At 44.0% G+C, this 23293-nt stretch overlaps 1 protein-coding gene across 1 annotated transcript in view; it reads right to left on the reverse strand.

The window, feature by feature from the left end:
- The window catches only part of NUDCD1 (NudC domain containing 1), a 266321-nt gene that overhangs the window by 157247 nt on the left and 85781 nt on the right, over positions 1-23293 (reverse strand). The window contains exon 4 of the mRNA XM_073632155.1: positions 149-329. Within this exon, the coding sequence (XP_073488256.1) occupies positions 149-329 (181 nt within the window). The remainder of the gene's footprint in view (positions 1-148; positions 330-23293) is intronic.

Genomic DNA, 23293 nt, shown 5'->3' on the forward strand with positions numbered 1-23293 from the left:
CGGATACCTTCAAAACTTTCTAAACTATTTATTAATTACTGGAAAACTAGCAAAATTAGTTGCCCATATCCCTTTCCTTCACAGCAATGGTTTACCTTTTTAATACTAAGCATTTGTCTACTGGGAAATTAAACCAGGAAACATTTACCTTGATTTGGCAGTGCTAATGATATCCACTCTAGAGAGACATGGAATCCACTCCCTTGAACATCCAGATCATCTTTTTCGACATTCAGCAGCAAAACATCAATTATCTGTACTCCTTCCTGGACAAAAAGGATGCTGTGAAGTACAATGAATGGATCTCCAAGTTCTTGATTAAACCTGAGCTACAATATAAAAAAGGAAAGTTAGGAACAAAAAAGTTAAATTTATAAATGTAAAGTTAAAAGTAGAAGAAGTTCTTCTTTGTTACATGTTAGGGTAGACTGAACTAACTCCACGCTTTTTGGAAATACCTGTGATCACATATCTTATGTTGCCTGTTTATATCATCATTGATGTAAGTGTTCTACCTTTTACAATAACCCGTAGTTTATGGTTTTACACTATGTGGTAGTCTTTTTCTTTCATGAATAGTGGAGTTTAGGATTTTGTCTGGTGACAAGGTGGAACAGAATCTAACCTCACATGCGGTTTCCCAAGAGTGACCACATTCTCATTTCCATGCCCGTTTGAGTCCGTGCCACTGGCATTGGGTCCACATAGTCTGGTAAGAGTACCCCATCTTTCTAATCGGTGGTGGGTGCGCAATATACAGTGAATTCTTATTGGATGGTTGTCAATCCTTCAGATGTCGACTATACCTTCAAAATTTATCTTTGAATTTTTTTCAGTCTTCTGTGATCTAATCACACTTTTTTGCTTTTTCCCCTCATGGGTTATTACTTATTCATAATGTTATTCACATTTATGGCCTAGTTAGTGTTTTCACATTCATGAATTGTATGTAGATTCATTAATTGTTTTTTGCACCTAGCACTATCATTCAAATGATTTATTTGCACATTCAAGGAGTTATGTATACAGTTTGCATATTTGCACAAATTATTTCAGTTTACACATATAATATTGATTATCGCCGCACTTGAATATTCTTATTATCTAGTCAATTTGTCTGGATTGGAGTGCTTGTAGCTTTTTCTTAAATTTATTTAGTGCAGTGTTTATTTTGAAATTTACAGGTTACATGTTCCACCTGTATTTAGGGTAGACCATGTAACATATTCCAGCATCTGCACCTTCTCCCCCTAAACACTCCCCTCTGACATCTGGCAGGGGATCCTCTTCCCCAACCACTGTCACAATTTGAAAACATTGAGGCTGTGCAGAGCTCCACCCACACGTCCACTTCTGTCATTCACAGTATCCTGTGAATGAACAGACTACAAGTACCGTTATCTATTGCTGCTGATTGCTTGTAGTTCTCAATGAACTACGAGGGCGCTGGTGAGCGTCCTCGTAGTCCATTGATCTTCCTGCTCTCAAGTACAGTAACTGCCTGCCTGTGAGGTACGGGCAGACAGCTATCCTGAGTCTACAGGAGCCGGACTCTGCATCCGCGATTTGCTGATTGTGAGTGCAATGCTCTGCAGGCTCCTTAAAAAAACAAAATAAGGGGCGGATGCACGGCTCTTCAAGATGGTGGACGTATGATCTGCAAGCTCCGGACACGCTTGGCTCTCCGCGACCCCTGTACAGCTGCATCGGCTTCCATCCGCCACGGGGGTAAGACACAGACCCCTAAAGTATTCTAGCAGCCTATGGTAAAGATCGGGACCAACGTCTTTACTACCGGCGCCGCAGCCTCTAGTCACGATGGACCGATACCTGACTAGGCATCAATCCCTGGTCTCAATTATACAAGGAGACCCGGAGGTGTACGTTAGCACCCTGATGGCGGACGACAACTCCTAGCAAGCCCTTCCTCCACATCTCCCCTTACCCTCCCAGTCCGTTTTAAGCCCTGAACTGCTTATTGTCAAACTACAGGCCCTAGCACACCAGCTTACAAAGGGAATAGCCCAGGAGGTGGGGAAGATTTTCAGGGAACTCAGAGGGGAAATTAACCAGCTTGGTGAGCGCATAGCAACTTTGGAAACCAAGTTTGATGAGACATTACAATATGTTCAGGCCCTGGAAGAGAAAAATGCCTCTTAAAAATTCAATGTCCCTGCTAAATCTTCAGCAAGAAGATCTGGTAAACAGGGAGAGGTGCCAAAATCTCAGGTTCAGCGGGGTCTCAGAAAACGTGGCTGACAACATCAGACCATACTTTATAGGCCTGTTCAACCATCTTGCCCCTGACATATTGGACATAGTGGACATAGACTGGCGCCTTGACCGGGCCCACAGCTCCCTAGCCCCCAAACCTCCTGCAGGTGCCAGGCCGCGAGACATAGTGGTGCAGTTCCACTATTACGAAAGTAAAGAGGCGCTGACCCTGGCTACCCGCAACCAATCCCATATTAACTATAAAAGGGGACAGAATTCAATTATTCAGCGATCTCTCCCCAATCACGCTGGCCAAAAGGCGCTCACTTCATTCCATCACCTCTCACCTTCAACTACACAAGATCCCTTACTTCTAGGGCTTCCCGTTTCGCCTTCGTGCAAAAAAAAAAAAAAAAACGGAGCCCAACATACACTTCGAGATCTGCAAGAAGGAGATTCCTTCCTCAAAAACCTGGACCTAACACCATTGCCAGCGGATGAAGGGCAACCAATGCCTACCACCCCCCCAACTTCCTTCAGCTCCATCATCGATCTGGACCCCAGTGCGAAGAAAAAGATCAAGGGCATACTCCACTCTTCAACGTCCTCAATGGCCTAGGCAACTTGCCTGATCCCCCGTGAGTTATCCCCCGGAGGCTTTTCTTTCCTTGGGATCACCGAACCTCATAACCCCTTCTCACAGGTTCAACTTGTTACAAATTACCATGTTGCCAACGATGGAAGATTGACTGCTCTGTTCCTGTTTGCCCTCTCTTACCATTGGAGTGCTTCGCATTGTTTTCTTTTTCTGTTTCCTTCGGTTGGATCCTCTGACTATGGAGTCCTTTGTCTGTTAACGCCACCACCGGAGTAGCACAGCGGGTCCTCGTGCTTCTCCCAGTTGGAGGCCGCCCTGCTCCCCCACTTGTTCCCCGGCTGTGGCCGAGGAGATCCCACTCGGGCCTACACACGTTGCTACTCACCCTCAGAATTTTTTTGGGGGGGAATTTTTCCTTGTTATTACACTCTTTTTATTTCTCTTTCACATGTCATTTTTCTAACATCCTCCACAGTACAATATGATAAGTTGATTAACACAAGGCTATTAACCTGTAATTTCACAATTGGGAAGTTACCTGTTCCACTACATCTACATTGGCTAACCCTTACTACACTGGTATGGCTCTGAAGTTGTCATATAATGTAAAGGGTCTGAACGCCATTAAAAAACGATGGCTGGCCTTGAAGGAGTTCAGGGCCTCCTGTGCGGATGTGATGCCGATTCAGGAAACCCACTTCCGTGCTGGAGGTTCCTTTAAATTTGCATCCAAATATTTTACAACTTCTCACACGGCATCTGACTCATCTGCTAAGGCTGGCATCGCAATACTGATTAGACACTCCTGCCCTCTCCAGAACCAGTCCACGCACTTAGACCCATACGGTCGCTACATGATAATGCAATGTGTTTATATGTCTCATCCCATTACAATTATGAACGTATATGTGCCTAACTCAGGTCAGATTCTTAACTGAAGCATTCGAACAGCTCCAACGCTTCTCAGCTCTTCACGGTGATAGGTGGAGACTTTAATGCCATACTCTCCCCTACTCGAGACAGGAGATCCCTATTCCACACCAAACTACCCCTCCCAGCGCAATCCTTATCCACATCCTTTCGCAAACGGATACGTGCCCACTACCTGTTTGCTTGTAGGGTATTTGATCCTCCAAGTGTCAAACAATTTTCATCCTATTCTCCCCCTTGCAAAATGTTCTCTAGATTGGACCACTTTTTTTTGTGACAGCCCCTCTCCTACCCAACGCAGTGTCAGCTGAATTAGGCCTCATCACCTAATTGGATCATGCCCCCCTGACCCTAGACCTCTCCCTCGCCACCACATATCCTAAGAAATGCCACAGGAGACTAAATGAATCACTGCTAAACGACCCCAAAACTAAAGTTGCACTCTCCCTCACACTGATAGAATACTTTCAGCTCAATGTAGGTACTGTCCCCAGTCCATCCAGTCTATGGGAAGCCCAAAAGGCATATTTCAGGGGGCAATGTATTTCAGTAAGCTCCCGTAGAAAGAAAGATGCTGCCCTCCCAAAATCGTCCTTACTGGCCAAACTGCAAACAGCTGAGCGCTCTCTAGTACACTCTCCCACAGTGGCCCGACTACGGACAGGGACTTTGCTACGAAACAGGCTAAAGTCCCTAGAGATGTCAGCAATAGACAAATCCCTCCTATGGGCTAAGCAAAAATTCTACAAGTTCTCCAACAAACCACACAGAATGTTAGTCTCCAGACTCAACCCTAGGTCCTTCCACTGTTTTCTGGACCACCTTAAAACAACCTGAGGGGACCCCCACTTACTGCCCACAAACCATGACTCGGGTCTTTGGTGAGTTTTACACTAGAATTTCACAACTGTCTAACCCCAGAACTCCACCCCCCATTTGATCAAGAGTCGTTCGAGACTTTATCAGACATTAAACTACCAAAACTGGCCAAACAGGACCTACTCGTCCTCAACGCCCCCATTACAGGAGAAGAATTAGCTAATACAATTAAACACCTACCTCTGCACAAATCCTCTGGCCCAGACGGCCTCCCCTACTCCAACTACAGGACTTTCCTACCGATTTTGTCACCTTGCCTATCATCTTTATATAATTCCCTTCTACAAGGAAAGACACCTCACCAACCCTTTCTTCACTCCTACATCTCGGTAATTCCTAAACCTGGTAAAGACCCCTCCACCACAGACAATTACCGTCCAACCGTACTCCTCAATTTGGATTACAAACTCTTCACCAAAATTCTGGCCAATTGCTTATCCCAATTCCTAACCAAATTATTTGATAGGGACAAAGCCCACTTGGTCTCTACGAGACACACAGGGGACAACACCATCAATATCATTGCTATGCTGAAAAGAGTACACAGACCTGCACTGATCCTCAGCCTAGATGCCCAAAAAGCATTTGATAGACTAAGTTGGCCCTACATGTTTGCTACCCTTTCCAAATTTGGGTTTCACGGCCATTCATATCTGCCTTATCGCCCCTTTATTCTAACCACTCATCTCAGGTTCAAATGGCCCAATTTACATCCCAGACCTTCCCTATGTCCAAGAGTACCAGACAAGGCTGTCCCCTATCCCCGCTCCTATTCATTCTATGTCTGGAGCTCTTGGCAGAAGCGATACGGTCCCACCTCGATATTCAATGGGTTCCAATGCGTCACAGGGAATAAAAATTATCCCTATTCGTGGATGACATTCTGCTGACCCTCACATTTCCCTCCCACCCCTACACACTCTATCTCGGTTCAGCTCCCTATCTGGTTATAAAATCAACACTTCTAAAAAACAGAAGCCTTGCCTTTACATATCTCCCCGGAAGATCTAACTGCCCTAAAAAGCATATACCCATACCACTGGTGCACCTCATCTCTTAAATACCTAGGCGTACAAATTACCCCCATCTATTCCTACCTATACTCAAACAACTACACACTACTGTTTAAGGACATCAATGCCACATTAACTCGCTGGAATCTACTTCCAATCTCGTGGTTAGGTAGAATCTATGTGTTAAAAATGTCGGTCATGCCTAAACTACTATACTTTTTTGAGACCCTGCCAGTTCCCATACCCATGTCTCAACTGAAACTGATCAATGGTTCCTAAGATTCCTTTGGGGGAATAAGGTTTCTCCCCCAGAAACCGAAGGGGTCTGGGGGCCCCTGATGTTCACAAATACTACATAGCCTCACATCTTCGTGCAGTGATATCCTGGTCTTGCCTTCTTGCCTTTCACCACCAAATAGGTGGTCGGAGATCGAGATGGGCTCTGTTTCCCACTCATCCCTGCTCCCTAATCTGGTCCCCTTCACTGCACCAAGATCTCAAGCTTCAAAGTCTATGCCTGGGCCCCATGTTGTTCTCATTAAAGATATGGCGTACCTGTGCCAGAAGGTTCTCTTTGTCAAGCCCCCCCTTCACCAACGTCCTCTATAACCCCTTAATCCCAGACAGTTTGTCCCACACCCAAATGGATCCCTGGGCTCAAGCAGGTCTCTTTCAGCTCCGCCAATTCTCCCATCCAATTACCTGTAAGCTCCGGACCTTTGCAGAGCTCCAGTCTAAGCACCAGATACCCAACTATCTGTTTTACTCATATCTCCAAGTGAGACATTACCTATCCACCAGCTCTTTGACCCATACTCTACCTAAACCAACCACATTTGAGCTCCTTTGTTTCCAAGGCCCACCCCCCCCCATCAAAGGCGGCTAGTATCTACCATGTACCAATTACTGCAGTAGTCCTCTCCACTCTCTGAGGATCTGCACACTTATGTGCGAAAATGGGCCCATATAACTCAAACAGCAATCTCCCTTTCTCAATGGTCTAAGATCTGGACTCATATGTCCAAAGTATCCAGGTGCGTGACGCAGAGAGCGACAGCACTTGCATCATTTCAATCCCTCCCTCTCTCCTCTTTGTTGGAGGTGTGGTAAATCCAGAGGCACCCACTACCACATCTTCTGGCAATGTGAATTGATTGTGCCCTTCTGGTCCATCCTTCAGCGTATATTGGAACAATCCCTTCCGCTGGATCCGGTACACCTCCTTCTAGGTCTCCCCTTCTCTATACTAGGGAAAGCTTTGAACAACTTAGCCTCCTATATTTTGCTGGCCGCCAAGCGAGTTATCCCAATCTGTTGGTTGTCCCCCTCCCCCCATCTCAGGAATAGATTCTGGACAGCCGCACTCTTAAATTAGCCTTGTTTATTTGGAAAGGTTCACATCAAAATCAAAGGTAACAGCAGAGCTATGAGTAAGCACTAACGTTAGTGCGAAACGTTAGCTCTTTTGTCTGCTGTTACCTTTGATTTTGATGTGAACCTTTCCAAACAAACAAGGCTAATTTAAGAGTGCGGCTGTCCAGAATATATTACTGTTTATTGCTATTAGCAATTGCCAGCACCTACGGCCTCCGAACCGAGAAGGAGTTTACTTCCTGTCTGCCTAGTACTCCTGGAGCGGTGATATCTTTCCCCCCCCAACTCAGGACCAGTTTCTACATGTCATCACCGAAATACGCAGAATGGAACACATGACAGCCCAGGTAGATAACGCAGTGGACAGATTTGATAAAGTTTGGGATCTGTGGGATAAATCTGAGTTCGGTATCACACCCCTAAACCCAACCCGATACCCTCATACCCATTCAACATCTCAGTCCCTCAACCTCTCCTAGGTTATAGCCCCCTGATCTGGCTCTTTTGTATTCCCTTTGATAGAGTTGCATGTCTTGGACTAGATCTGTTTGTTATTAGATCTAAAATTGATTCTTTTGAATTTCATTGTACTTGATGTGCTTTTCTCTGCATTTCTCAATTTCTGTACTTACCATGTTTTATATTCAATAAAAAACACAATTTAAAAAAAAAAATAAATACATGCACATTTTTTTACCTTCAAAACATTGTGCATTTTTATTTTTTTCATAAAAGTGCACTTGCCTTCAAAGCTCATCTCCTAGATAATTCTAGCCCTTACCCCACCACCAAGAAAAGAAAAGAAAAAAGGAAAAGAAAAAGAAAAAAAGGAAAAGAAAAAAGGAAAAGAAAAAGAAAAAAGGAAAAGAAAAAGAAAAAAGGAAAAGAAAAGGACGTACTTAAGCGCAGTCACACTGCAGGAGTGACACTGGCATAAGGGCAAGGTAGGGGACCAGCTGGAAAGGGACCAGCAATGCAATATCGGCAGTCCCTCCGCACCCAGAAATGCCGCCAGTGCTAATAACATTGAAAAAGACCTTTAAAATGAACATGTTTTAGTAGACATCAGATTCTAGTGATTGGGTTTGCATATATTTGAATATTTTAAAATAAAAAGGTTGTTTTAAAAAATCAAATCAATAGTAAGCAAGGGAATAATAAAGAAGTAAAATGACTCCAGTACAAGGCAACACAAATTGAAGTTTTTACACTTGCTACGACTTCAACACACATTAAAGCGTCTACCGCTTCAACATGCTTTTTTGATGTGTTTTTGATGCTTCGGCAGTGTTTTTTTGAAACTTTAATGTAGCTTGGCAGATGCCGTGTGTGTGTGTGTGTGCGTTGATATCTCATACCTGTAAATTCTCCAAAACAAAGTGAAGTTAAAGCTGAACTAAAGCCTCTTAAAGTGATTGTAAAGGTTTTTTTTTTTTTTTTCTAATAACAAAACATGTTATGCTTACCTGCTCTCTGCAAGGGTTTTGCACACGAGCGCCCCCCCCCCCCCCCATCCTCTTTTTCTGGGGTCCCCTTGTGGCGCTCCTGGCTCCTCCTCGAGTGCCCACACTTAGAGCTGATTTCCATGGGGGCACTCGTGTGGGCAGGCTCCCGAGTCCATTGACACAGACAGCAGGACTCAGCCCCGCCCCCCACATCACTGTATTTCATTGACAGCAAAGGGGAGCCAATGGCTCCTTCAGCTATTAATCTATCCAATGAGAACCTGAGACAGCGGCTGGAGCTGCTGTGCTCGTTCCCGTTTCTGGAAGGCTCGGGTAAGAAAAAGGGGGGCTCTGTGATAGCATGGGCTGTGACAGGTCCTCTTTATGGAAAGATTTGGGGTCTATTCGACCCCAAATCTTTCCTCTGGCCTCCCATGTAGCCAATCAGACACAGATCAGTCTGATCGGATACTTACCTGGCCGTTGCTGGACAGGTAAACAAAGGAGTGGAACCGGAAGCGATAAACTGCTCATCACTCCCAGTTTCCAGGGTTAGAGAGAGAAGGGAATGACGTCAGATCCTCTCTCTCTGTAACGGGCAGCCATCGGCTCCGGCCGCATTGCTCACGGTCTCCGCGATTGGACCGGAGCGCCCAGGAGGGGCTGCGGCAGGAGGGGGGTGGGCCCCCCTTCTGTCACCCACAGAAGTGGCTAAATAGCCACACAGATCACTTCTGTCTTACTCAGAATCTCTGCCTGAAAAGCAGGCATCATCCCAGTATAACCACTGAAATGGAAGGACGTCCATGTACGCCCTCCTGGCGGGAATTGGTTAAAAGCTTCAGGTGCTTCAAAAGAGCTTTCTCAGACTTCTATGGAAGTTTGGAAGACGCTATGAATCATCACTAAAGCGACATGGGGTATCATTTTTGAAGTGAAGCCAAAGCAAAAGCAAGGAATAAACAGGACTGTAAGCTAACCAGTTTATTTAGTGACAGTTGCTTTGACTGGCGTTCAGAGAGCTTTAACCACTTGCCAACCGGCTCTCGCCAATAAACGTCGGCAAAGTGGCACGTTCCTGCAAAACGATGTATGGGTACGTCTTCACCTTTAAAAGCCATAGCAGGTGCGCGCCACCGTCGCCGGCCACCAGCGATCGCAGGCTAGAGAGCCAGAACAGGGATTTGTGTGTTTGTAAACACACAAATCCCTGGTTCTGACAGGGGAGAGAAGACAGATTGTTTGTTCCTAGTAATTAGGAACAGCGATATGTCTCCTCCCCCAGTCAGTCCCATCCCCCCACAGTAAGAAACACTCACGGGAACACATTTAACCCCTTCCCTGCCAGTGACATTTCCCTGCCCTGCATTTTTATAGCACTGATCGCTGTATAGATGTCAATGGTCCCAAAAAGGTGTTAAAAAGTGTCCAATCTGTCCACCGCAATGTCGCAGTACCGCAAAAAAAAAAATAAAAAAAATATTCGCAGACCACCATTACTAGTAAAAAAACATAAATAAATAATAAAAATGCCATAAATCTTTTGCATAGTTTGTAGACGCTATAACTTTTGCGCAAACTAATCAATATACACTTATTGTGATTTTTTTTTTACCAAAAATATGTAGAATATATATTGGCTTGAACTGATGAAGAAAATGTTTTTTTTAAAAACATTTTGGGGGATATTTGTTATAGCAAAAAGTAAAAAATATTGTTTTTTTTTCAAAATTGTCACTATTTTTTGTTCATAGTACAAAGAAAAAAAAAAAACCGCAGAGGTGATCAAATACCACCAAAAGAAAGCTCTATTTGTGGGAAAAAAAAGGACATCAATTTTGTTTGGGTACAACATAGTACGACCACGTAACTATCAGTTTATCAGTTAAAGCAACGCAGTGCCATATCACAAAAAATGGCCTGGTCATTAAGGGGGCAAATCTTCCGGTCTTTAAGTGGTTAAAGTAGATGTCCACCCTTTCATTGTCGGATATGTCCTCTGCACCCGCCTCCACAGCGAAGCCGCAGCCAACAGCTCAGTATGGGATCGGCTTCAAAAAATGTATACAGATTTTTTCTTTACAGGGCTAGATAAGCTAAAACAGCACTAAAGCGCCGGCCGTTTTCGCAATGCTTTAGCAGCACTTTTAAGGAGTTAGCAGTGCGATTTTTTTAAGGTCATGTGATCTTAAAAATAAAACGCACATTTTGCGATGCTTTCGAAGCGCTTTTAAGGCACTTCGGAAGTGCTGCCCAATAATTTCAATGAGCAGGGTCCTTTTTGGAGCGCTTTTTACAGCGCTCCAAACCCGCCCCAAATGATGCTGTTTGTAGGACTTTAACGTCTGGCAAGCGCACCGCCCAAGTGTGAAACGCTCAAATGAATTGGAGGCAGTTTCCAGGCACTATTTCTAGGTGTTAGATTGTGGAAGTCTATACATGCAGGGGTTTTAGGGTGGACTTCTACTTAACCACTTCAGGCCCTTTCATGACAAGCCCATTTTTTGCGATACGGCACTGCGTTATTTTAACTGACAATTGCGCAGTCGATCGACGCTGTACCCAAATAAATATCCTTTTTCCCCACAAGTAGAGCTTTCTTTTGGTGGTATTTGATCACCTCTGCATTTTTTAAATTTTTTGGGCTATACACAAAAAGTGACAATTTTTGAAAAAAAAAAAAAAAAAAAATAAAAATAATAATAATAATAATAATAATAATAAATTATTATTACTACTTTATGCTATAAAACCATATCCAAGTAAAAAAAAAAATTAAAAAGCTTCAATTTATTAAAAAATGGATGAAAATACTGCACCCACTATAAAGAAAAAGCAGCCAACATAACAAATAGACCAAATACTAAGTGAATAGAACAAAAAATGTGGCGCTAAATAGTGTCCGTTATTGAACAAACCTAACCAGTATGTGAATCTGGAGGTCTTTTGCACAATAAAGATTTAGCGAAAATACTCAAAAAAGTGAGTGTATAGATAGATAGATAGATAGATAGATAGATAGATAGATAGATAGATAGATAGATAGATAGATAGATAGATAGAATACATATATCTGTGCATTTGCAGGGTTTCAGCCTGCAATTTAAATGAAAAAAAAAACCTATGAGTGAGCAGGTGGCTAGGTATAATTCACTCATATATGGCAACAGATATCAATGGATGCCGAAATGGATGAAAAAAAACCCCTACTAATTATTAGAAAATTAGATAAAATGGTATAACCCAACTAAGGAAGTGATATTGTTATGAAGTGGATATTAAAATGTGAGAAATATGTGACAACAAAAGAACAAAACTAGTACCATCATATAATGTGTACATACATGTAAAAAATTTATTAAAATAGTGTAACCATACAATAGGTCCAACCGAAAATTAGTGTAATCAGTTCGTAGCATTTAAATAAAAAAGATAAGGATTCCAAAAATCTGAAAAAAATGCCACCCTTAGCAGGAAATGTTCATAAGGGTGTATGTCAAACGCTGGTGTGAACGGCTTCTATGCCTCCAGTGTGCATGTGGAGTGGATCCAAACAATATACCAAGGTTGAGGTGGACACTGAGATAATAATGGACAGGATTTTCAGAATTATAAATGGAAAGGCTGAAATACCCTTACCGGAACAGGTGGACTCACAAGCCGAAGGCCGTGAGTCAAACGAGCTTGTACCGGAATCCGGTAGGGATGGTTGGCACGGAAAAGGTAGATGCAGAGCTGTATCTGGAATCGGTAGAAATTTGTGGTAATTACTCACCAACCATCAAAATCGGATGTTCACAGACTTGGGACTTCCATGGTTATACAGCTAATTTGAAATTTGCAGACCCTGGTCACCGGTCCTCCCACATAAGGTGTATCTCTCAAAAAGAAAAAAGGAAAAAATGCCTCCACATGGTGTGAATCCGCATAATTTTTTTTTTTTTTTTTTTCAATTAATCTGACTCCCAAACAGACAGGGGTCAAGTACAAACTGACAGAATAAAAAAGCGCTTATGTAGGTAGTGGCTCAGCAAGCATATCGAACCCGACGCGTTTCATCCACATGAACTTCAACTGGGGTTTATGCCTGCTTAAAGCAAAAACAGTAGAAATCTCTCCTGCGCTCAGGTGTCCAGGGACTAAATATGTGGTGCGACCGCCTGAATGAGGAAATGCCTGACGTCTTGCAGCCCTCCTTTGAACAATGGGTATTCAAACTAAAAAGAAACAAAAAAAAGAAGGAGGGCGCACCGACCTAGTGCATTACCCACTGGTAAACTTTATTACAGGATAAAAAACAGCAAAAAAATATACTCACAAATGAGCTATCAAAAACTGCTTTGACAGGGGCGCAAATACGCTGTTCTGCGGATCGACACACCAGGACCTATTGTCAAGAGGGTCAGACCAGTACGAATGACCGATGGCTAACGCGTTTCGGGGGAGCACCCCTTTCTTCAGAGCCCGCTCAGGCTCTGAAGAAAGGGGTGCTCCCCCGAATCCTGTATCCTGTAATAAAGTTTACCAGTGGTAATGCACTAGGTCGTGCGCCCTCCTTTTTTGTGAGTGCCTGCTTGCCACTGATATGCTTATTTAAATATAAAATATGATAACAAACCTAAGACACCTGTTTTCGCTATGTGGAGCCTAATTTCTGGGTTCACGGGAGTGATGTCTATGTCATTATCATATGGTAAAAAGTGAACAAATGAGAGATGAGGGGATAAACCAAACCTCGATCTCATTAACCAATAAGACCCTTTCCTATCCGTCCGGTGGACGTGGATGGTCACGTGCAGACAACGTGAACAACCAGTAGTCAGCCACTGGGCCAATCAAAGAGGCAAGGAGAAGGTCACATGGTAATATAATGACAGCTTATCTAGAGGCCAATCACAAGATCAATATCCAATGATCCGGCAGCCATGAGTGACCATGCGCCGACAACGCGAACAACTATTGGTTGTTCTTTAGAACACACAGAAAGAAGCAGGAAGTAAACGGCCCCCCGATTACTCGGTCTTTTTTCATAATATGAAGGGATTCTTCCCCTGCCGCAGATGCAACGTATGTGCCCATAGCGTCTGCGGACGGAGGAGAACTGAAACTTTTGTCTCTACATCTACAGGGAAAGAATATCAGATCAAGCATTTCCTAACATGTCAAACTCGGTATATTGTCTACCTGATCATATGTCTGTGGGGAAGACAATATGTACGCCGCACTATACGAACGTTTTCCGTGAGGTTAAATGAACACATACCCAATATCAAAAAGGGACGCACTAATCATAGCGTCCCTAAACATCACCTCCAGTGTCATAATCAGAATCCAATAGGTAAAAGTGTCAAGTTATTGATAAGTTTATTCCACACTGGAGGGGTGAGTCGCTCAAGAGGGGTGTATCCAAGCTCGAAACGTTCTGGATACACCAATTAAAATGCTACATGCCTCATGGCCTTAATATAGATTGGGACATTTATGCATTTATTAATCAATCTTGATTTTAAATGTTTTTCTTCTTTCGCTTGGGTTTGAGATTTTAGGAGATAATACATAGGTAATTCTCTCTCTATCTCCATTTTTGTTTTATTACAATCCGTTTTACAGATCATGGAATTGTCATTATATCATTTTGAGTTTATTATTTTTTATCTACATTATATATCCTTTCTGGTTGACTAGACTTTCATGCATCATTTACTACTATATAAAGGGGAGCCTCCTTTCTTGCATGGGGAGGTGAACATCTTTTGGGCGCACGTCCTGTGTGTGGCTGAGAGAAAATCGGTGTTTTGTTCGGTATGCATATATGTTTATGTAATGTACAGGCAGTCATTGCTATGTGGAGTTTCATCTCCGGACGTTACGGTCACCATTTATTTTACTTTTCAATTTTATAGTCCACATTTTTATGGCCTCGTCAGAGTGTCCTATTTTTGGGATTTATAATTATTTCCCATGATTTTTATGTGCTTTACTTTTATACATCTTTGGTTTTTGTTATTTCTCCAAGACAGAGTTTTTGAGGCTTGCACCGCAGATGCGTTCCAAGACCTATTACCCGTTTACTTCCTGCTTCTTTCTGTGTGTTCTAAAGGACAACCAATAATTGTTTATAATTGTTTGCGCTGTCGGCGCATGGTCACTCATGGCTGCTGGATCGTTGGATATTGATCTTTCGATTGGCCTCTAGATAAGCCGTCATTATATTACCATGTGACCTTCTCCTTGCCTCTTTGATTGGCCCAATGGCTGACTACTGGTTGTTCACGTTGTCTGCACATGACCATCCACGCCCGCCGGACGGATAGGAACAGGTGTTATTGGTTAATGAGATCAAGGTTTGGTTTATCCCCTCATCTCTCATTTGTTCACTTTTTACCATAGGATAATGACATAGATGTCACTCCCGTGAACCCGGAAGTTAGGCTCCACATGGCGAAAAACAGGTGTCTTGGGTTTGTTATCATATTTTATATTTAAATAAGCATATCAGTGGCAAGCAGGCATAAACCCCAGTTGAAGTCCATGCGGACGAAACGCATCGGGTTCGATATGCTTGCTGAGCCACTACCTACATAAGCGCTTTTTTATTCTGTCAGTTTGTACTTGACCCTTGTCTGTTTGGGAGTCAGATTACTTTTTTTAAATAAAAAACTTTTTATGCGGATTCACACCATGTGGAGGCATTTTTTCCTTTTTTCTTTTTGAGAGATACACCTTATGTGGGAGGACCGGTGACCAGGGTCTGCAAATTTCAAATTAGCTGTATAACCATGGAAGTCCCAAGTCTGTGAACATCCAATTTTGATGGTTGGTGAGTAATTACCACAAATTTCTACCGATTCCGGATACAGCTCTGCATCTACCTTTTCCGTGCCAACCATCCCTACGGGATTCCGGTACAAGCTCGTTTGACTCACAGCCTTCGGCTTGTGAGTCCACCTGTTCCGGTAAGGGTATTTCAGCCTTTCCATTTATAATTCTGAAAATCCTGTCCATTATTATCTCAGTGTCCACCTCAACCTTGGTATATTGTTTGGATCCACTCCACATGCACATTGGAGGCATAGAAGCCGTTCACACCAGCGTTTGACATATGCCCTTATGAACATTTCCTGCTAAGGGTGGCATTTTTTTCAGATTTTTGGAATCCTTATCTTTTATTTAAATATATTATAGGATGGTACTAGTTTTGTTCTTTTGTTGTCACATATTTCTCACATTTTAATATCCACTTCATACAATATCACTTCCTTAGTTGGGTTATACCATTTTATATAATTTTCTAATAATTAGTAGGAGGTTTTTTTTCATCCATTTCGGCATCCATTGATATCTGTAGCCATATATGAGTGAATTATACCTAGCCACCTGCTCACTCATAGGTATTTTTTTCATTTAAACTGCAGGCTGATAAACCTGAATACATATATATGTGCATTTGCAGGGTATTTTTATATATATAGGGGCGGCACAGTGGTGTAGTGGGTAGCACTCTCGCCTAGCAGTAAGAAGGGTCGCTGGTTCGAATCCCAACCACGACACTACCTGCCTGGAGTTTGCATGTTCTCCCTGTGTCTGCGTGGGTTTCCTCCGGGTACTCCGGTTTCCTCCCACACTCCAAAGACATGCTGGTAGGTTAATTGGATCCTGTCTAAATTGGCCCTAGTCATCAATTTAGGCCAATTTGTATTCTGCAACATATTTTTGGTAAAAAAAAAAAAAATGCGCAGAAGTTATAGCGTCTACAAACGATGGTATTTTTTTTGGCATTTTTAGTCATTTATTTTTTTTTACCGACTACGACATTGCAGCAGACAAATCAGAGACCTAACATTTTTGACACTTTTTTGGGGAACCAATTACATTATTACAGTGATCAGTGCTAAAAATATGCACTGTTACTGTACTAACGACACTGGCAGGAAAGGGGTTAACACCAAGGGCGATCAAAGAGTTAAAGAGGTTGTAAAAACATCTGTAAGACCAAGGCATAACAAGCTAGTATGCATCGCATACTAGTTCCTTATGAAATACTAACCTTAGATTGAAGGCCCCGCAGCGGCGCTCGCACACTGTTGAGACGGCTGACATCTTCCCCCGTGTTTATTCTGGGTTCAAGTACTCCGGCGCTGTGACCGGCCAGGAGCCACCGGTCACGGCACAGGGCCCGGATGAAATGGCACGGGTAGCTGTTTCTTCAGACCAATGATGGCGGCGGCGTATATGGTAAAATATCTCCTAAACGGTGCAAGTTCAGGATATATTTACAGTATCTACAGGTAAGCCTTATTATAGGCTTACCTGTAGGTACAATTAAAAAGGAAGACTTTACTTCCTCTTTAAGTATGTCCCTAGGGGATGCTTCCTAACTGTGTGGGGGATGGACTGACTGGGAGAACACAGAGATCAGTGCTCCTGCTTAGCAGGAACACAAGATCACTGTTCTTCCCTGTCAGAATGGCGATCTGCCTTGTTTACATAGGCAGATCACCGTTCTGCCTCTCTGGGGAACTATGGCGGGTCCCGGTGGAAATCTCGTCCACTAGACCCGCTGATTGGCTCCCCCCTCTGGCCAAATGGCGATCCTCCGCTATCTATTGCACAGGTAAGTCATTTTGCACAATAGTGTGTCCGAAGTCATGTTTTGAAGCAAGTGTAAACGAGCTGTAGAAGAAAAATGTCCAGTGTGCACAATAGAACAAAATAATAAATACGAGCAACAGAACATCTTTGTATCCTCACACAAGCTTCTGCATCTAATATTAAAGTGGAACTACACTGCATCTGAGCACCACAAAACAATTCATTTTTAATATTCAAAGCAAATTTCTCCATGGTTTATATTGCTAAGAAATCACTCCCTAGCAAAAAGTATAGCTTGTAAATCTTGACTGATCAGCGTCACCGCCTCCTTTAGTCCCCCAAATTGGTCTTTCAACATGTCTACCGAGGCAGTACATTTGTTCACTGCCCGGAGGATCACAGTTAATGTGGGCTGGTCAGATATATCCTGTTTCTTCTGTGTCAAGGAGCTGCTGGTCGGGCAGGTCATGCGTCTGAGCTGGGCTAAAAAACACTCTCCAGCGCCATTAGCTATGGACCAGGAAGCAGAGGAGAGTGTGCAGCCTCCGCCCCCCATCCACCTTCTCCGTGGTCTGTGGCAGTTTGTGGGCACAGAATCGCATGTCCTGGGGCTGATCCATAGGAGGATATTTGGCCGGTTTAGGGAGTTTATTTACAGAGTCCTTAGTCTTGTCCCCGTCATGCGGGGAGCGCTGGGAAAGCGCCGCCACAGCCCCATTTGGACCATCTGGCTGCGCTGTATCTTCTTTGTGAAAAGGCTAGCTTGGAGTGGTAGGGTTTATAAAGGGGATGTCTCTGCATCTTTTTTTTGCCAGCACCCAATGACTTAAAAAGGTAGCTGCCTATAGCCTCATGACATGAGGGTGCCTGCTCCAGGACCATAAGGCTTGGTTCACAATGCTGTGACCCCAAAGTCATCAACTTGCTTGCAACTTCCTTGTGACTTTTGTGATTTAACATTGCACTCAAAATCACACCAAAATGCAGAACCTTGAGTGGCATTGATTAGAAGGGCACCCAATAAAATGAATGTCCCCAAGATCGATGGAAAAGGCCCTGGCGGTTGGGGGGCTCTTCACGGTTTCTTGCGCCGGGGCTCTGAAGGTTCTAGTTACTTCTCTGTCCCATGGTTAAGACTGGTAAGTCCTGTACTATATGAATAACAAAAAGGTAAGTCCTGTACTCCCTGTGCCCGGTTTTTAAAAAAATTCCATGTAAAAATTGCAGAGAAGGAATAATTAATCCATAGCCCTAAAGATTCCCCATCTAAATTTTCGCACACATGGGTCTGCTGGGCGCACTTCCGAACAGATGAATACAGGACACTGTTGGGTCAGCCGCACACTGTCTCACCGAACTAGCAAGTCAACATTAAATAAGCTAGACTGCACACAGGCCCTACTCTTTACCTTTGACACAAGACCCCCCCACCCCTACCCAAGAGACGAGTCAGGGAGGACTCGTGTCATGATAATCTACCATGAGCTTATCACTAATATACTCACCAACTTTCCTCTTCTACTTACAACTGCACAGACAAGAAGATAGACTAGGGCTTTTGGTGGAGACAGAGGAATCATCGCCCCTGATTGAACCTCTTCTCACACCCCTTGCTTCCCTCACCTCACTCCTTCCCCTCTGATCTACCTACCTCCCTCCATATATCCTCCAACACCCTGACGTAGTTGCTAGGCATATGTACTAACATCCAACCTGTGACTAGATTCTCCCTCTGAAACACCCCTTTAGAGTGACACTAACCAGTCACCCCCATTACAGATGAGCTTTCATTTGGTTTAACTGGTTATATAAACCCCCTTTGGATGTTAGGCATAATTACTATTTTTAATAGTTCTTGTGGTTTGTTTATGCCTCTACATAAGTTGTATTACATACATTTATAACAAATGCCGTTTTGTTTTCACGGAACTACCCATATGTTAGAAGATGATATTGTAATCTGGATAACCTCCTTCAACAAAACCTTTTTTTTGGTAAAATAAAAAAAAATTCCTTGTAAATATAACTTAAACCCAGTTGTCTTCTGACCAGTCACGTTAGTGAGTTTTTTCTCCTCTGCTCTAGAGTTGGCAAACCTCAATGAAGCAGAGATTTGCACACACGTTAGGACGTCAGGGCCATTTCCTGCAGCATCATAATCTGCAACCCTGGGGAAGAAGAGGTGGGAGTATTCATAATGTCCTGACAGTAAATGGGCTGAATACAGCTGGGTATCAAAACTAATAGAAATAGCTGGGCGGGGGGAACCCCAGCATCCTACAATGACAGACTATAAATCGGCCACAGAAAGGAGACATGCAAGATAAAAGGTAATTTTTATTAGAAAGAAGAAGCCAAGTTAATGCTGAAACGTTGACCGTACAGACAACACCATATCATACCACTGTATGGACTAGATTTTTCTAATTTGTACATGTTATTTTACTTGCATGAGAATATATTTTTTTTCTCTCTTTGTTGGGTTTTATTCCAGCTTTTTAATCTTTTTCTAATAAAAATTACTTTTATCTTTATCTCCTTTCTGTGGCCAATCTTGTTTAGATTGTTTGGATGAGGGACAAAAGTCCAATTCTCTTTATTATGCACTACAGCTGGGTATCATTGCAGAAGAAGTACTGGAGGACAGAATGGAGTGCTTGTTGGGCCAGAAAGAAGGCGAGTATTACAGCAACATTTTTTTTTATTTTTAAAGTGAACACGCCAAGGAGTTAACAATTACAACTGAAGAGACCTGTGAAGAAAATTCAAGTTACGCTTACCGGTAACGTCTTTTCCAGTAGTCTTTCAGGACAGCCACATTGAGAGACCTTGGCTCCTCCTCTTCCTTGGAAACACTGCGCCAGCCCCCATAAATTTACACCTCCCCCTGCCAGCCTCAGTTTTTTCTAGAGCAACTCCGGTTAGCTGGGGAGACACAAGAACACATTAATAACATACCATCATATATTACTATTGTGCCCCTTTTTCGGTCTTGCTCAAGACCCCCCAAAAATTCGGGTGGGTACTAGGGCTGTCCTGAAAGACTACTGGAAAAGACGTTACCGGTAAGCGTAACTTGAATTTTCCCTCCCTGTCTTTCAGGACAGCCACATTGAGAGGATAGACGAGCACTTACCACTTAGGGTGGGACAACAGCTTGCAATACCTTTCGCCCAAAGGATTGCTCATTTGCTGATACCAGATCCACTCTGTAGTGTTTCACAAATGTGGTGAAACTGGACCATACGGCTGCTTTGCAAATCTGCTCTGGCGTTGCATCAGCTCTTTCCGCCTGTGAAGCTGCCATAGCTCTGGTAGAGTGTGCTTTGATTCCCATGGGGGCTTCTCTACCCACTAGCCTGTAGGCCTGAGTAATAGCTATTCTAAGCCATCTGGCAATGGTGCGTCTAGACGCCTTCTGTCCCTTTCTTGCTCTGCAAAAAGAAATAAAGAGAGTGTCTGACTTTCTGAAAGTCTTTGTCAGCTCTAAATAACGTAGGATACATCTCCTGACGTCTAAGGTATGAAACCTAAATTCCCTTTCACTTGAGGGATTAGGACAAAAAGTTGGCAAAATTACCTCCTGGCTTCTATGGCATTTCGAAGCCACCTTTGGTAAAAAAAAAAAGCCGGGTCAGTCTTAAAAACGACTCTATCCGAAAACATAACACAAAAGGGGGGTCTAATTGAGATGGCCTCCATTTCACTGACCCTCCTAGCTGTGGTCACAGCCACCAAAAACACAGCCATATACATTAGATCCTCCTCTAAAGGCTCGAAAGGGGGTTCTGTCAAAGCCTGTAAGACCAGGGAAAGGTCCCATTTAGGGAAGGAAGGGCCCTGCACTGGTCTCTGTCTCGAAAGGGCTCTGAAAAACCTGACCACCAAATCCTTGGTGGTCAAGGATTTCTCTAGGTACGTGCTAAGCGCTGACACTTGGCTTTTAAGGGTACTCATGGTCAACCCCTTATCAGCCCCGCATTGCAGAAACTCCAGGACTGCTATAGGGCTCTGCACCTTAAAGGAGTTTTCTTGGCACCAAGCTCTAAAGCGCCCCCAAACCTTTTGGTAGATTCAGCGCGTCTCCTCCTTTTTACTGTCAAGAAGGGTGGATACCAGTTGATCGTAAAAGCCTTTGCTTCTTAGAATCTCTTCCTCAGAAGCCAGGCGGCTAAGTTCCAGCGGCCTACCTGAGGACAAAGAACTGGGGCCCTGTGATAGGAGATCCTTTCTGGTCGGAAGGAGCCAGGGAGGTTCCGCTGCAAACCGACCAAGGATCGAGAACCAAGCTCTCTTGGGCCAGTAGGGAGCCACTAAGATCAGTGTGGTGTTTTCTGCCTGGAATTTGCTTGGTAGACTGCTGGTAGAAGCAAAGGAGGTGGGAAGGCGTAGCAAAGTCTGAAGTGCCAGCTTTGTGTCAGGGCATCTACTCCTAGCGCGTTTTCCCACCTTCTGAGAGAGAAGAAATATGGGGTCTTTGTATTGCTTCTTGAGGCAAATAGGTCTACTTCTGGGAGGCCCCATCTCTTGACTATGAGATCGAAAACCTCCTGACTGAGTGCCTAGTCGGCCTCTCTCAGTTGCCTCCGGCAGAGAAAATCGGCCACTATGTTTTCCTTTCCCTTCAAGAAAACTGCTGAAAGAGACCGAGCGTTGGCTTCCACCCAGCCGAGGATCTCTGTGGCTAGGCTTAACAGAACCCCGCTTCTCGTGCCACCTTGCTTGTTTATATAAGCAATGACCGAAGAGTTGTCTGACCGAACCTGGATGTGTTGCCCCAGTAGGTCTTCCCTGAAAGCTCTGAGCGCCAGACCAACTGCTTTTAGCTCCTTCCAGTTGGAGGACCTTTTGAGCTCCTCCTCTTCCCATGTCCCCTGCGCCAACCGAGGTCCCAGATGTGCCCCCCAGCATCTGCCACTTGCATCCGTAGTAATCACTCTGGATACTGGAATGATCCACAGGCACCCTTGTGACAGATTTATCCGTTTCCTCCACCACCAAAGGGACCTTTTGACCCGAGGAGGGATCGAAAGCAGATTGTCTAAGGACTCCTGGTTGTGGTCCCACATCTTTAGAATCAGTGGCTGCAGGGGACGGAAGTGAAGGCCTGCCCACTGGACTGCCAGAATGGCAGACGTTAGTAGGCCAAGGGTTGACATGGCCACCCGTATTGATACCTGCTGTTTGCTCTGAAGGCATGTTACTGCTTGGTCTAGCTTTCGAATTTTCTCTGGTGGGAGAAAAACTCTCAGCTGAGTAGAATCCAGCAGGTATCCTAAATAGGAAATCTGTTGGGCGGGAATAAGGCTCGATTTTTTCAGATTTAGTAGCCATCCTAGCCCTCTCAGGGTTGTCTGTTAATTCCAGATCTCTGGTTAGTTGCTCTGAGGATGGTGCGAAGAGAAGAAGATCGTCTAGGTATGCGATAATCGATACCCCCGATTCTCAAAAAAGCCATGGCCTCTGCCAAGACCTTCGTAAAAACTCGGGGTGACGAGGATAGGCCAAATGGCAGCGCCTGAAACTGCAGGTGAATAGTTTCGTCTTCTACCTTTACTGCCAGGCGTAGGAACTTTTGAAAGGCCTCCGCAATGGGGATGTGGAGGTAAGCGTCTTTCAAATCCAGTGACACCATGTAACAGTTCTGGGGTAGTAACGCTCTGACAGTGAATATCGATTCCATCCGGAATCTCTTGTAGACAATCACCTTGTTCAGAGGTTTCAGGTTTAGAATTAACCTGTAACTCCCCGAGGGTTTTTTCACCACGAAGACGTGTGAATAAAAGCCTGTCCCTTCTTCTTTTGGAACTCTGCACACTACATTCTGTTGTTTTAGTTCCTTTAATGCCCCTAGGGAGAACATGGGCAGAAGCGTTATTAGGCTTTGATGTGGCGGAGTCTCTGTAAACTCTAGACAGTACCCCCTTCGTATGATCCCCAGGATAAATTGGTTGGGAGAGATTACTTCCCATTGTGGAAGGAAGACTCCCAATCTTCCCCCCACTGTGACCCGAGTCACTAGGACTTACTGGGTTGCTCAGGAGGGCGAAAAATCGCCCCTCCTTTGCCCTTACCCCTTTGGCTCCAAGGCTTCTTCTCCTGAGTCTTGGGAGGCCTTTTTTTTGTGGACGAAACCCCCTCTTGGGTTGATTCGGGGTTTTACGTTTCACTGGGAACGCCTTCTTTTTATCGGCGGTACGGTCTAGCACTGTCTCAAGACCTGGGCCGAAAAGCAGATCACCTGTCAG

The sequence above is a fragment of the Aquarana catesbeiana genome, linkage group LG05 (genome assembly GCF_042186555.1).
Source record: "Aquarana catesbeiana isolate 2022-GZ linkage group LG05, ASM4218655v1, whole genome shotgun sequence".
NCBI classification, from domain to species: Eukaryota; Metazoa; Chordata; class Amphibia; order Anura; family Ranidae; genus Aquarana; species Aquarana catesbeiana.